Below are 13,541 nucleotides of genomic sequence, written 5' to 3' on the forward strand. Positions count from 1 at the left end.
GGGTCATTGAATATATTCAAGGCTGAGTTCACATGATGTTTGAACAACAAAGAAGTGGATGGTTATTGGGGAAGGCAAGAAAATAGTTTTAAGTACAGAGCAGTAACAGTTGTACAACATAGAAACACACCCTTCAGTCCAACTAGTCCATGCTGACTGACTAAACTCATCCCACCTGCCTGTGTTTGGCCCATTTCCCTCTGAACCATTCTTATTTACGTACTTATCAAAATATATTTTAAACATTGTAACTGTATCTGCATCCACCACTTCCTCTAGACATTCATTCCACACACAAACCACTCTCTTTTTATTTTAAGAAAAAAAGTGCTCCTCATGTCTTTAGAATCGTTCTACTCTCACTTTAAAAGTTTGCGCCCTCATCTTGAAATGACACCTGCTGTTCACCTCACCTATATTCCTCATGATTTTTTAAACCTCTCGAAGGACACCTCTCAACCTCCAATGCTCCAGTGAAAAAAGTCCCAGCCTCTGCACCTAGATGTAGGGAGATCCATATCCATTTGTGATCTGTTCAATGCTGGTGCAGGCTTGAAAGACCAAATGGCCGACTCCTGCTCCCAATTCTCATGCTTTGTCCTGGACAGCAAGAGACCACAGAAATAAGAGCAGAAAGTAGGCTATTCAGCCCATCGGGTCTGCTCTTACCATTCAATCGTAGTTGATCAATTTCTGAGTACCATTCTGCTGCTTTCTCCCTGTCCCCCTCGATACTCAAGAACCTAGCTATCTCAGTCTAAATATCCTCAGTGACCTGGCCTCTGCAGTCTTCTGTGCCAATGAATTCCATAGATTCGCCACTCTGACTGAAGAAGTTTCTCCTTATCTCCATTCTAAAAAGTCTTCCCTTTACTCTAAAGCTGTGCCCTCGGGTCTTAGTTTCTCCTACTAATGGAAACATCTACCCAACATCCACTCTGTCCAGGCTGTTCAGTCTTCTGTATGTTTCAGTTAGATCTCCCCTGAGTATGGCCCTGTTAATCAGCATGAATCAGACCCTTCAGGATGAGGTACAGCAGGGATTAGGTTCAGCAAATTGAAAATGGAGGGAGATTGTGTGGGATGGAGATCTTCAGCCTCAAAGGCATAAGAGAGGAAAGAAAGTTCACTATAACTTAGAATTGATTGGATGTGCTGATGGGCCGAGGAGGGGCAGAGAGAGTTAAACTTGGAGAAATGTGATGTGTTGCATTTTGGTCAAGCAATGCAGGCAGGACTTACACAGGGGAGGTGTTGCAGAAGAAAGAGAGCTTGGAGTGCAGGTTCATAGTTCCTTGTAAGTGGAGTTGCAGGCAGACAGGATAGTGAAGATAATGTTTGGTATGCTTTTCTCTATTGGTCAGAGCATTGAGTGAAGGAGTTGGGAGGTCATATTGTGGCTGCGCAGGACATTGGTTAGGCCACTTTTGGAATATTGTGTGTAATTCTGGTCTCCATCCTATGGAAGGATGTTGTGAAACTTGAAAGTTTTTGGAAAAGGTTTATAAGGCTGGTGTCAGAGTTGGAGGGTTTGAGCGAGAGGGAGAGGCTGAATAGGTTGGGGCTGTTTTCCCTGTAGTGTCAGAGGCTGAGGGGTGACATTATAGAAGTTTATAAGGGGCATGAATAGGTTGAATAGCCAAGGTCTTTTCCTCCGGGTAGGGGAGTCCAAAACTAGAAGGCAGAGGTTTGAGCTGAGAGGGCAAAGATTTAAAAGGGACCTGAGGGGCCACTTTTTCTCTCAGGGTTTTGCATGTATGGAATGAGCTGACAGGAAGTGGTGGAGGCTGGTACAATTACAACATTTAAGAGGCATCTGGATGGGTCCATGAATAGGAAGGGTTTTGAGGAATATGGGCCACATGCTGGCAAATGGAATAGATTGATTTTGGATATATGGTTGGCATCGACGAGGTGGATGGAAGGATCTGTTTGTGTGGTGTATGACTCTTACTGTATTCGGTGAATGCAGAAGTGTGGTTGTGAAGACTGGACTTTCAGAGCAGCTTTCAAAGATGTTTTGTCCTTACTGGGACCGGAAGAAGTTACAATGAAATCTTTTGTTTGTGAGACAGCAAGCAACTAAGTGAGTACATCTGGGATTTTGGGGGAAAGTGGGAATTCGTTGCACTTCAAGGATGAAGCCCTACCTTATCCAGTCATTTCTGCTGGTGGCTGAGACTAGGCCTTGAGCTTTGGGGGAGTAGGTTTAGGACAGAGATGAGGAGGAGGAAGTGAGGGCTGCTGCTTTTCCCAGAGAGTAGTTTATCTGCGGAATTCTCTGCCCAAGGAAGCAGGCTCCAAAATGCCCTGGTCCTAAGTCTTTGACTTGATATACCAGTGACTGTAAACTTTGAAGTGCTTTGGTTAACTGATGCAAATATTTCCCACTTGTCCAACATACAGTGTCAGCTGTTTCATCATTGGGATGGTTTTGATTCATCTACTCTTATTCGACAATATTCATGACAATGTATACGAGGTGATTCTATATAAGCAAGTTGTAGACAATTTAAAAAGGCCGACCAGGCAAGGAGGTGGCTAACAAACCCAGGGCATCTCTCTTAGAGTATGCATCTTGTTTGTTTACAAATTAAACACGCTTCAGATCTTTTCCTAGCTGCTTTCCAAAAATCTGGGTGCCACCAGGTTTGTGAGTGTTAACAATAATGTACATAATCAACTGAAATAGGCAGCAGCAAAGAATGAACACAAACCAGTCCAGCGGGGAATCACCCACATTTTGGTTTGAGTATTGAGGGATTACCCTTTTTGAGGCCCCTGTGATATCAGTCCCATACCCAGGCTAATGTGCATGTGAAGTGATGTTGCAGCTGTACAGGACTTTGGTTAGGCCACAGTTGGAGTACTGTGTGCAGTTCTGGTCGCCTCACTTTAGGAAAGATGTGGAAGCTTTGGAGAGGGTGCAGAGAAGATTTACCAGGATGTTGCCTGGAATGGAGAATAGGTCATATGAGGATAGGTTGAGAGTTCTCGGCCTTTTCTCGTTGGAACGGCAAAGGATGAGGGGTGACTTGATAAAGGTTTATAAGATGATCAGAGGAATAGATAGAGTAGACAGTCAGAAACTTTTTCCCCAGGTACAACAGAGTGTTACAAGGGGACATAAATTTAAGGTGAAGGGTGGAAGGTATAGGGGAGATGTCAGGCGTGGGTTCTTTACCCAGAGAGTGGTGGGGGCATGGAATGCGCTGCCCGTGGGAGTGGTAGAGTCAGATTCATTGGCGACCTTTAAGCGGCATTTGGATAGGTACATGGATGGGTGCTTAATCTAGGTTAGAAGTTCGGCACAACATCGTGGGCCGAAGGGCCTGTTCTGTGCTGTATTGTTCTATGTTCTATGAAACCAGATTATGAAGTGTTAACTTTTCTGCAAACTTCTACCTGTGTGTGTGTGTCTCTGTAACATTTTCCAACTTGCTTCATATCTCAGTTTGTCAGCTTTTGTTAATTCCTTCCTTCCTTCCAAGGCTAGCGAAGCACACACTTTCCAGAACAGTCCAAATTAGGGAGTTGAGCCTCACAAATCCTGGCTATGACACATAGCTGCTTAACCAACTGTGCAAACTCTCAATATCTGTCAGCTGTTCCATTTGCAAATCGAACACTGTTTACAAAGCAAGTTGTTTATGTCTCTGCATGAGTCCACAACCCAGGGGAAATCCAACAGTCTTTAATAGTTGCCCAATGTGACTTGTTTGCTAAATTAATTCAAGTCTGGATGTCCTGAAGCGAGCAATTATACTTATTGCAGATTTCTACTACCCAATTAAAACTAATGTCGGGAACTCGAATGGATTGGGGGCATTTTATATAATTATTCCAGACAGTGTGGAAACGGGCCCTTCAGCCCAAAAAGTCCACACCAACGCTCCGAAGAGCAACCCACCCAGACTCATTCCCCTACATTCACCCCTGACGAATGCACCTACTACGGGGCAATTTAGCATGGCCAATTCACCTAACCTGCACATCTTTGGACTGTGGGAGGAAACCGGAACACCCGGTGGAAACCCGTTCAGACACCGGGAGAATGTGCAAACACCACACAGACAATTGCTCGAAGCGGGAATTGAACGCAAATCACTCAAACTTACATTTTCCAAAGAAGCCTGTTGTTCTACAACCTGGAGTTGTGTGATTTTAAACTTTGTCCAGGTTAAAGTGGATTGGCTATGCTAAATTACCCATAGTGCCCAGGGATGTGCAGGTTAGGGTGGATTACTCAGGGTTAAATGTATAGCAATGGGTGTGGGTGGGTGACCGTGAGAGGGTCGGTGAGTACGAGTGGCCTGCTTCCACACTGGAGAGAGGGGGGTTTGGAAAGTGTGTTCTCCGCCACTCCAGCCGCAGCGCGGGGGCCCGCTGTCGGTCTTGCCCTGCCCCCTTTGCCGTCACTTTTCCTCGCCCCGCCCCTGGTTCCTTTATTGACGTCACAACGCGGAAATTGACCTGTCAAAGTGAATCTCCCCCTCTCTGGACAACTCTTCATCCTGGGAGGGAGACAGAGATGGAAGGAGGGGAAATTGTTCACTTGTAGCAACCGGAGTGAATCCAGGGAGGGAGTAGACTCCGCAAACTCCGGTATGTGTCTTAATTATCCGGGTGAGGAGGAACTGAAGAATCGATGTTGGGAAGGCGGAGGGGTAGATAGTTTTCTGTTTTGATCTTTAAAATGAACCCGATTCCCACCACTAACTGCAACAGGTGTAAGTACAGCACATGCAATTTTCCTCATTGCAGCTTCAAGCCGGTTTTGCATGCTCTGTTCTTCCTACGCCTTGGCTCCAGCACAGTCAGCTTCCTTCCCTCATTCCCATCCCCCCGCCCTGATGTTCCAAGCTGACCCTCAAAAGATGTATTTGTCTCTCCATTCTTTTTTGTGGGTTTTGAAAACTTTCCCAATCCTCTAATTATAAGACTTGGGAAGTTATGTTGTAGCTGCACCAGACATTGGTTAGGCCACTTTTGGAATGTTGTGTGCAGTTCTGGTCTCTCTGCTAGAGGAAGGATGTTGTGAAACTTGAAAGGGTTCGGAAAAGATTGACAAGGATGTTGTCAGGGTTTGAGCTGAATAGGCTGGGGCTGTTTTCTCTCGAGCGCCAGAGGCTGAGGGGTGACCCTACCAACTTTTATAAAATCAGGAGGGGCATGATAGGGTAAATAGACCAGGTCTTTTCCCTGGATGGGTCATAGTTTTAGGGTGAGGGTGCGTGCAAAGAATGAGCTGCCAGAGGAAGTGGTGATGGCTGGTACAATTACAACATTTAAAAGGCATCAGGATTACATTGACTGCATTGGCGCCACCTCGTGCTCCCGCGAGGAAGTTGAGCAATTCATCAACTTCACGAACATTCCACCCTGACCTTAAATTTACCTGGATGATCTCTGACACCTTCCTCCCCTTCCTGGACCTCTCCATCTCCATTAATGACGACTGACTTGACACCGACATTTTTTACAAACCCACCGACTCCCACAGCTACCTGGATTACACCTCTTCCCACTCTACCTCCTGCAAAAATGCCATCCTGTATTCCCAATTCCTCTGCCGTATCTGCTCCCAGAAGGACTATTTCCACCACAGAACACACCAGATGGCCTCGTTCTTAGAAACCACAATTTCCCTTCCCACATGGTTAAAGATGCCCTCCAATGCATCTCGTCCACATCCTGCACCTCTGCCCTCAGACCCCACACCTCTAACCGTAACAAGGACAAAGACCGTTCTCTCTGTGACTACCTGGTCAGGTCCACGCCCCCCTACAACCCACCCTCCCATCCTGGCACCTTCCCCTGTCACTGCAGGAATTGAAAAACCTGCACCCTCACCTTCATCCAAGGCCCTAAAGGAGCCTTCCACATCCATCAAAGTTTTACCTGCATATCCACCAATATCATTTATTGTATCCGTTGCTCCCGATGCAGTCTTCTCTACATTGGGGAGACTGGATGCCTCCTAGCAGAGTGCTTTTGGGGACATCTCTGGGACACCTGCACCCATCAACTACACCGCCCTGTGGCCCAACGTTTCAACTCCCCCCTCCCACCCCCGGACGCTTGGAGGAAAAATGGCTCATCTTCCGCCTCAGAACACTTCAACCCCAGGGCATCAATGTGGACTTCAACAGTCTCCTCATTTCCCTTTCCTCCACCTCACCTCAGTTCCAAACACTCTGCCGCCATTTTCACTATTTTCACTTTGCTGTACCTCATCCTGAATGGTCTGGTCTGGTTCATGCTGATTAACAGGCTCACACTCAAGTGACATCCAATTGGACACAGTGGATATTGGAAAGCTGTTTCCATTGATAGGAGGGAATAGGACCTGAGGACACAGCCTAAGGGTAAAGGGAAAGCCTTTTAGAACAGAGATAAGGAGAAAGTACTTCAGCCAGAGAGCGGTGAATCTATGGAATTTAATGCCGCAGAAGGCTGCAGAGGCCAGGTCACTGAGGATATTTAAGACTGAGACAGATAGGTCCTTGAGTATCAAGGGGATCGAGGGCTACGGGAAGAAAGTGGGAGAATGGGGTTGAGAAACTTATTAAACACGATTGAATGGTATGAACAGACCTGATGGGCTGAATGGCATAATTACTGCTCCTCTGTCTTCAGTCGCTTGCTGTCCTGGACACAGAGAAAAATGGGAGCAGGGGTAGGCTATTTGGTCTTTTGAGCCTGCACCAGTATTGAACACATCATAACAGGATATGAATCTGCCTACATCTAGGTGGAGAGACTGGGACTTTTTCACTTGACCATGGGAGGTTGAGAGGGGACCTTATTGAGGTTGATAAAATCATGAAGGATATGGATGACGTTAATGGTGGGTGTCATTTCCCTCGGTGGCGGTTTCAAGATTAGGGTGCGACCTTTGAAGGTGAGAGGAGAAAGATTCAAAAGAGACATGAGGGACTCTATTTTTCTTTTTACACAGAGTGGTTTGTGTGTGGAATGAATGTCTAGAGGAAGTGGTGGATGCAGGTACAGTTACACTGTTTAAAAGACATTTGGATAAGTACGTGACTAGGAAAGGTTTGGAGGGATATGGGCCAAACACTGGCAGGTGGGGCTAGTTTAGTTTGAGAACATAATCAGCATGGGCTAGTTGGACTGAAGGGTCTGTTCCTGTGCTGAATAACTCTCCCCCCAACCCTCTGCTCCCTCCCCCATTCTCTGTATTCTCCCCTGTATTCCCTGCCCTCACCCTCTGCCACCCTGTCCATTCTCTCTCTCACTTCTCACTGCCAAAGCCTCCATCCTTTCTTGTGCCTCAAGCCCTCTTTGCTCACTGTTTCAAGCCCTTTTGAAGATGAGGGAGATGGATGGTGCTAACTCTACGTGGGAGACTGGTGGGGGGATGGAGGAGGTTGCAGTGTGGGGGGAAGGGGAGAGAAATAGCTGATCTTTTAAGAATAGCAAAAATGATATATTCACAAACATTGTTAAAGTCTGAAAGCATGTTCAAGTTTTTAAAAGAGCTGATGGAATCTTTCTGAAACTTGCACTGAAATATGTGTAGTTAGGCCACAGCTCAGGACAGGCTATAAGGGGTGAATAGATTATTTCGGGTGTTGTGAAATTGGTTCCGACTACGTAGTAATAGAGTCACGGAGTTGCAGAGCACGGAACCAAACCCTTCAGTCCAGGCTGTTCAGATATCCGGACTTAATCTAATGACCCATTCGCCAGTATTTGATCCACATCCTTCAAAATCCTCCTTAATCATGTCCCCATCCAGATGCCTTTTAAATGTTGTAATTGTACCAGCCTCCACCACTTCCTCCAGCAGCCCATTCCATATACACACCACCCTCCGTGTGAATGGGTTGTCTCTTCAGTCTGAAATATATCTTTTCCGTATCACCCAAAACCGATGCCCTCTAGGTTGGACCGAGATGTCGGTAGATTCATATCCAGTTATGATTCGTTGAATGCTGGTGCAGGCTTGAACAAACAGATGGCCTACTCCTGCTTCCAATTCTCGCCCACTCTGTCCAGGACGGCAGGAGAACATAATTCATCGGAGCAGAAATTGGCCATTCAAGGTCAGCTCTGCCATTCGATCATGGCTGATAGGTTTCTCAACCACATTCTCCCATTTTGTCTCCATAACCCTCCATCAGCTTGATGCTCAAGAACGTCTTCATGTCAGTCTTAAATATCCTCAGTGACCTGGCCTCCACCACAGCCTTCTGTGGCAGTGAATCCCATAGATTCACCGCTTTCTAGCTGAAGAAGTTTCTCCTTACCTCAATTCTAAAAGGTCTTCCCTTTACACTGAGGCTGTGCCCACTAGTCCTACTCTCTCCAGTCAATGGAGACATCTTCCCAACTTCCACTCTTTCCAGGCCATTCGGTATTCATTACGTTTCAGTTCGGACACCCCTGCTTGTCGGCCTATTAACCAGCGTCAACTGCATCCTTCAGGATGAGTTACAGCAGGGATTAGGTTCAGCAAACTGAGAATGGAGGGAGAGTGTGTGGGATAGAGATTTTCAACTTCTAAGGAATAAGCAAGGAAAGAGAGTTCACTATAAATTAGAACTGATCAGGTGGGCTGATTGGCCAAAGTGTGGTAGATGGAGTTTAAATCCGAGAAGTGTGTGGTTTGCATTTTGGTTAAGCAATCCAGGCAGGATTGACATGGTAAAGGGGGATATTGCAGAACAAAGAGACCTTCGAGTGCAGGTTCATAGTTCCTTGAAAGCAGAGTCACCGGTAGAAAGGATAGTGAAGAAGGCATTTGGTATGCTTTCCTTTATTGGTCAGTGCATTGAATATAGGAGTTGGGAGGTCGTGTTGTGGCTGTGTAGGACATTGGTTAGTCCACGTTTGGAAGACTGTATTCATTTCTGGTCTCCCTTTTTATAGGAAAGACATTGTGAAACTTTGAAAGGGGTCGGAAAAGATTTACAAGTCTGCTGTTTGAGTGACAGGTAGAGACTCAAATGGCTGGGGATATTTTCCCGAGAGCATTGGAGGCTGAGGGGTGACCTTATAGACGTTCATAAGGGGCATGGATAGGGTGAATATCCAAGGTCTTTTCCCCAAGGTAGGAGAGTCCAAAACTAGAAGGCATACGTTTGAGATGAGTCGGAATTTTTAAAGGCATCTGAATGGGTACATGAATAGGAAGGGTTTAGAGAGATGTGGGCCACATGCAGGCAAATTGGACTAGATTAATTTAGGATATCTGTTTGGCCAGACGAGTTGGACCAAGGGGTCTGTTTCCGTGCTGTATGACTCTAATCTCCTTCGGTGAAAGCAGAAGTGTGATTATGGAGGCTGGAGTTTCAGAGCAGCTTTCAAAGATGTTTTGCCCTTAATGGGAGCAGAAGAAGTAACAATGAAATCCTGCATTTGTGAGACAGCAACTGAGTGAGTGAGTACATCCGGGATTTTGGTGGAAAGTGGGAATTCATTGCACTGTGGGGATGAAGCTCTACCTATTGAGTCATTTCTGCTGGTGAATGAAACCAGGCCTCAAGATTAGGAGGAGTAGATTCAGGACAGAGATGAAGAAGAACTGTTTTTCCTGGAGAATAGTGAATCTGTGGAGTTCTCTGCCCAAGGAATCAGTAGAGGCAGCTTCATTAAGTATATTCAAGACACAGTTGGAGGTGGTTTTTGCATGGTAGGGGAATTAAGGGTAGTTGGGACAATGCAGGGAGGAGGAGCTGAGACAATGGATAGATCAGCCATGATCTTAATGAATGGTGCAGCAGGCTAGATGGGCCAAATGGCCTACTCCTGCTTCTATTACTATGAAACTACAAACCTGCATCTCCCATGGCTAACCCACCTAACTTCGACTTTCTGGGCAATTTAGCATGAACAATCCAAACCAAGGCCAATGAGCAACGTCGTGAAGTGGGAAATGAACTTCAGAGAATGATAGAAAGGGACAAGGAGAGTAAATATACCAGCAATCAAAACTGGATTCTAAAGATCACAAAAACTGAAACCAGAAATGGTATCTGAATGTGTGCTGCATTGTAACAGAAGTGAATGAGTTGACTGCACACATTGAAGAGAATAATTATGATCTGAGACTCCTTACAGAGACATGGCTTCAGGATGACAAGGATTGAATCCTAAATATCGAGGGTTTGGTCATATGGGAAGCGAGGTAAAGGTATAAGGTTGGTGCTGCTAATCAAAGCACTGATCACAGGGTAGTCTGGTGTCAGCTCGGATTTCAGGTCCTGATTTCTCTGTCCTCTGTTGATCTCCCTGTTCCTACAGAGTAAGATGTCGGTCTGTTGTCAGCTCTGCTGGATTTCTGCTGAAGCTTTGCACCCCGCCCCCCACTTTTTTTTGTCACCTTCCGGAACAATAAAGCATTCAGCCAATCAAGCCCCAACCCACAATCTCCCAGCCTGTCAACCGTCCAGACACACAGTGTAATCATAGCAGGGAATCACACAAGAAAAATGAAACCAAATTTGAAACAAATAGTTGCTCGTGTTTAATGTTTGTTCATTCGGAAGTAAACCAGAAATGGGGGTCTCCCAGGATTCTGAGACTGTCATTTTTGAGGAATTCTCTCTCTCTTACATCTATCTATGAGAACCCAGCTATGATTTACAACAATATTTACACCAACAGAAATAGACAGAGATATACAGGATGGAAATAGACATTTTCTCTCTCTCATGTGCGTGCACACACACACATTCACTCCCGTGGACTTGTTTGTGTATGTTTGCAGAATTATATTTGCAGAGCTGGGCTAAAATGTCACTTTTTGTTATAAAACTTTAAGTTCTCTTGAGAAGGTGCCTTACATGGAGAGGGGCCAAGTGGTGGCAAATCATAGAGATGTACAGCACGGAAACAGACCCTTCGATCTAACTCGTCCTTGCCGACCAGATAGCCAACCCAATTTAGTCCCAGCACCCAGCCGGTATAGGGGCCACGTGAAAACAAATGTGACTAGATTAATTTAAGAAATCTGGTCAGCTCGGACAGGTTGGACCCAAGGGTCTGTTTCTGTGCTGTGACTCTAATCGTCTTCAGTGAAAGCAGAAGTGTGGCTGTGATGACTGGACTTTCAGAGGATGTTTTGCCCTGACTGGAATCAGAAGAGTTTGACTGAAGTGTATCGGTATTAATGCCTTGACGTCTCATTTTGCTTCCACCTTCCTGGGGTCGTTAACCATTTTGTGTCTGGTTCTTCCTCAAAAAGCTGCATTGCAGGTTCACCCTGAATTGACACTTTTTTTTGCTTCCCAAAAGCAGACCTGCTCACTCTTAGCAATATCCCAGTGTTGTGAAAGATATTAACTTTCAGGTGGAATTATCCAAAATTCAGAGAGATGTCAGTCTTGATGTTTTTTGCTCATCTGCCCCTGTAAGATCCTGAATCAGCACCTTCAGGAGAATTAGTTAGATTGGAGTGAGAACAGAGGGGGAGAGAGAGTGGGATGGTGCTTTCAATTTTGTGGAGAAACAAGAATATTCCACAGAAGGTAGAATTGCTTGTTCTGAATTCTACCCTGCACTGACAGTGATGACTTTTGCGATCTCTTTTTAAACAGTGTATTTGAAGATTTGAAGATAGAAGTTTCAAAATCAACGCATGAAGTTCTTATGTCCGAAACGTTGACTCTCCTGCTATTCGGATGCTGCCTGACCTGTTGGCCATTTCCAGTACCACACATTTCAACACTGATTCTCCAGCGTCTGCAGTCCTCACATTGACGTCAATGACTCAATCCATTGGGACCGGAAAGAATTTTCAACTATGAGTCTGTGAGAAGGAGCAAAGCGTTTTGGTTCCTGTTTGAGTACGTTTTCAGCATCAGTGGGACTGGATGAGAGACCCTATTGTTGCAGCGCATTGAGTGTGGGGCATGTAGCAGCAGGAATTGACAGCAGGGAGGGGCTGGAAACATATTTGTGTGCAGCTGAAGCTTCGGCCATGGAGAAACCCGAGGAATCCCGCCCCGTGGAGAAACGGTGGAAGTGCAGTGATGGCGGGAATAGCTTCCATTTCCCGTCTGCCCTGCAGATTCATCAGCACATCCACACAGGGGACAGGCCATTCTCCTGCCCTGAATGTGGGATGGGCTTTGCCCAGACCTCCGCCCTGCTGAGGCACCAGCGGACCCACACCGGGGAGAGGCCATTCCCCTGCCCAGAGTGCGGGAAGGCCTTCAGTAATTGTTCCGACCTGCTGAGGCACCAGCGGTCCCACTCGGGGGAAAGGCCCTTCAGCTGCCCCAACTGCGGAAGGAGATTTACCCAGGCCTCCCACCTGCTGAGGCACCTCCGGGTCCACGCAGGGGAGAGGCCGTTCTCCTGCCCTGAGTGTGGGAAGAGATTTACCCAGGCCTCCAACCTGCTGACCCACCGGCGGTCCCACACAGGGGAGAGACCCTTCAGCTGCCCCGAGTGTGGGAAGGCCTTCAGTAATTCCCCCAACCTGCTGAGGCACCAGCAGGTCCACACTGGGGAGAGGCCCTTCAGCTGCCCAGATTGTGGGAAGGCTTTCAGCGATTCCTCTTCCCTATTGACCCACCAGCGGATCCACAGTGGGGAGAGGCCCTTCAGCTGCCCCGAGTGCGGGAAGACCTTCAACAATTCCTCTTCTCTGCTGACCCACCAGCGGATCCACACTGGGGAGAGGCCCTTCAGCTGCCCCGAATGTGGGAAGGCCTTCAGCAATTCCCCCAACCTGCTGAGGCACCGGCGGGTCCACACTGGGGAGAGGCCTTTCAGCTGTCCCGAGTGCAGGAAGACCTTCAGCAATTCCTCAAACCTACTGAAGCACCAGCGGATTCACACGGGGGAGAGGCCCTTCAGCTGCCCTGAGTGCAGGAAGGCTTTCAGCAATTCCTCCGCCCTGCTGACCCACTGGAGGGTCCACACGGGGGAGAGGCCGTTCAGCTGCCCCGAGTGCAGGAAGGACTTCACCCGCTCCTCCCACCTCCAGAGGCACCAGCGCATTCACAAACCATCGCAGGGTGTTTGAAGGAGCAACGGCTGAGTGCCATTATCGACTGGACTATCGACCCTGTTCTTGGTGCTCCCGGGTTTGAATTCCGCTGCAGCAGATGGCGCTATACAGGGTACAGGTTGAAATTGCCGAGTGAGGCAACACTTCCTCCGGGTTAAGGCTGTACCAAGGACCCAATTAGAAAGGGACATCTCAGTGCTGATCAATAGTAAAGAAAGTGGTGGGGCGAAATGTGTGCGCTTTGATTTTGAGCTGTTCAAAAAGCAACTTTATCTCTGCCTTTTTGCTGAGGAGATCTGAAGTTGTAACAAAGTTGGGTGCAATAAAGGTTACCTGAACTTACTGCCGGGCTCAGACTCTCATTGAAAGCTTTGAGCGCCAAGGGGTTTTTGTTTTAAAGCTGCTCATTGAAACCATTAGAATTCTGAAAGGGGCTTGACAGGATAGATGCAGATAAAATGCTCCTTTGTCGGGGGAAGTCATAGAATCCCAACAATGTGGAAGCAGGCCATTCAGCCCATCTATTTTACTCTGGCCCTCTGAAGAGTATCTC

At 47.0% G+C, this 13,541-nt stretch overlaps 1 protein-coding gene across 1 annotated transcript in view; it reads left to right on the forward strand.

Moving 5' to 3' along the window:
• LOC140460143 (uncharacterized) overlaps positions 1-13,330 on the forward strand; it is a 79,309-nt gene extending 65,979 nt beyond the window's left edge. The window contains exon 3 of the mRNA XM_072554541.1: positions 11,787-13,330. Coding sequence (XP_072410642.1) covers positions 11,787-13,003 — 1,217 coding nt within the window. The 3' untranslated portion in view covers positions 13,004-13,330. The remainder of the gene's footprint in view (positions 1-11,786) is intronic.
• Positions 13,331-13,541: the final 211 nt, after the last annotated feature.

The sequence above is a fragment of the Chiloscyllium punctatum genome, chromosome 36 (genome assembly GCF_047496795.1).
Source record: "Chiloscyllium punctatum isolate Juve2018m chromosome 36, sChiPun1.3, whole genome shotgun sequence".
NCBI lineage: Eukaryota > Metazoa > Chordata > Chondrichthyes > Orectolobiformes > Hemiscylliidae > Chiloscyllium > Chiloscyllium punctatum.